General features: G+C 44.2%; 1 protein-coding gene and 1 long non-coding RNA gene across 2 annotated transcripts in view; one reads left to right on the top strand and one right to left on the bottom strand.

Moving 5' to 3' along the window:
• LOC122558930 overlaps window positions 1-2,373 on the bottom strand; it is a 269,987-nt gene that overhangs the window by 30,371 nt on the left and 237,243 nt on the right. The gene's annotated exons all lie outside the window — the stretch shown is intronic.
• The window catches only part of ecm2 (extracellular matrix protein 2, female organ and adipocyte specific), a 63,936-nt gene that overhangs the window by 12,702 nt on the left and 48,861 nt on the right, over window positions 1-2,373 (top strand). Inside the window, exon 4 of the mRNA XM_043707886.1 lies at window positions 1,192-1,491. Within this exon, the coding sequence (XP_043563821.1) occupies window positions 1,212-1,491 (280 nt within the window). The 5' untranslated portion in view covers window positions 1,192-1,211. The remainder of the gene's footprint in view (window positions 1-1,191; window positions 1,492-2,373) is intronic.

Raw genomic sequence — 2,373 nt, forward strand, 5'->3', positions numbered from 1 at the left:
TGCTGAGAGGTTAATGGGTGGGGGCTGGGGCTGGGGGAAAGGTTACTTGGAAGGCAATAGGTAGATGAAGGTGGGTGTGATGTGATAGGTCGGAGGTAAAAACAATGACTGCAGATGCTGGAAAGCAGATTCTGGATTAGAATGGTGCTGGAAAAGCACAGCAGTTTAGACAGCATCCAAGGAGCAGGAAAATCGACGTTTCGGGCAAAAGCCCTTCATCAGGAATACAGGCAGAGTGCCTGATCTCTCCACCCTTCAGGCACTCTGCCTGTATTCCTGATGAAGGGCTTTTGCCCGAAACGTCGATTTTCCTGCTCCTTGGATGCTGTCTGAACTCCTGTGATAGGAGGTCGGAGCAGAGGGTGGAGTGGATAGGTGGGAAGGAAAATGGACAGGTGGGAAGGAAGATGGACAGGTAGGACAATTCAAGAGGGTGGTGCTGAGTTGGAGGGTTGGATCTTGGATAAGGCGGGGGAGAGAAGATGAGGAAACTGGTAACATCGACATTGATACCATGTGGTTGGAGGGTCCCAAGGCGGAAGATGAGGCGTTCTTCCTCCAGGCATCCGGTGGCTTGGATTTGGCGGTGGAAGCAGCCCAAGACTATCATATAAACTTATTTCGTAAGCTGGCATTTTTTTGAGTAAAACTCAAAGAGCATATTGATATTAAAATTTCTACTGGTTACCGGAAGTGGTTATATTTTTCAGTTTAAACTAGCAGGCAGTTCCATGACAAATACTCCATAGTTCAGTTCTTCACATTCTCCCCATGTCTGCATGGGTTTCCTCCTGGTGCTCTGGTTTCCTCTCATAATCTAAAGATGTGCAGTTTAGGTGAATTGGCCATTCTAAATTGCCCATAGTGTTTAGGGATGTTTGGGTTAGGTGCATTAATCAGGGGTAAACATGGGATAATAGGGTAGGGGAATGAGTCTGGGTGGGTTACTCTTTGGAGGTATGGTGTGGACCCTTTGGGCCAAAGGGCCTGTTTCCACACTGTAGGGATTCTAAATAACATGCAAACTGCTAGTTAAATGAACAAGCAAATTAAATGATCATTTTGAAGCATTTTAGATGGAAAAAAAATTCTGTATTAATATTAATATATGTATTAATATCATTAACTGTAGAAACCTGGGGAATAAAATTCAGGAAACTTATGTTTATGTTTTCACTTTCCTTCTTACAGGTGATACCTAAAGAAAAATAATGAAAGTAAATTTTGTTTTGTTCTTCGTACTTCTCAACTTCTGTGTTATTATTGGTAAGAGGGAAATTAAGGCAACCAATGGGAGTCAGTGGAGGCAGCTCCACCCTCAAGGACAACAAGTTGGCATTGTGAATCGCAATCCAGCCAGACAATCCATACCTAGACGTCCACTCTCCCCTGCAAAAGTTCCAAACATGAATGCAGATGAAGGCACTGCAACCTTCCTTGATTCGTATATAGGTATTGATGAAACTGAAACCAGCTACAATGTATTACCAGGTTAGTAACAAAAAGATAACAAGTAACTTCTCAACCACAGTCGTACCCATTTAAATAAACTTCATCACAATTCAATAGACAATAGACATTAGGTGCAGAAGTAGGACATTCTGCTCTTCGAGCCTGCACCACCATTCAATATGATGATGGCTGATCATCCTTAATCAGTATTCTGTTCCTGCCTTATCTCCATAACCCTTGATTCCATTATCCTTGAGAGCTCTATCCAACTCTTTCTTAAATGAATCCAGAGACTGGGCCTCCACTGCCCACTGGGGCAGAGCATTCCACACAGCCACCACTCTCTGGGTGAAGAAGTTTCTCCTCATCTCTGTCCTAAATGGTCTACCCCATATTTTTAAGCTGTGTCCTCTGGTTCAGCACTCACCCATCAGCGGAAACATGTTTCCTGCCTCCAGAGTGTCCAATCCTTTAATAATCTTGTATGTCTCAATCAGATCCTCTCTTCTCTCAGTCTTCTAAACTCAAGGGGATACAAGCCCAGTCGCTCCAGTCTTTCAGCGTATAGTAGTCCCGCCATTCCAGGGATTGACCTCGTGAACCTACGCTGCACTCCCTCAATAGCCAGAATGTCTTTCCTCAAATTTGGAGACCAGAACTGCACACAGTACTCCAGGTGTGCTCTCACCTTTGCCCTGTACAGCTGCAGAAGCACCTCTTTGCTTCTATACTCAATTCCTCTTGTTATGAAGGCCAGCATGCTATTAGCCTTCTTCACTACCTGCTGTACCTGCATGCTTACCTTCATTGACTGGTGTACAAGAACACCCAGATCTCGCTGTACTGCCCCTTTACCTAAATTGATTCAATTGAGGTAGTAATCTGCCTTCCTGTTCTTGCCACCAAAGTAGATAACCATAC

The sequence above is a fragment of the Chiloscyllium plagiosum genome, chromosome 18 (genome assembly GCF_004010195.1).
Source record: "Chiloscyllium plagiosum isolate BGI_BamShark_2017 chromosome 18, ASM401019v2, whole genome shotgun sequence".
NCBI classification, from domain to species: domain Eukaryota; kingdom Metazoa; phylum Chordata; class Chondrichthyes; order Orectolobiformes; family Hemiscylliidae; genus Chiloscyllium; species Chiloscyllium plagiosum.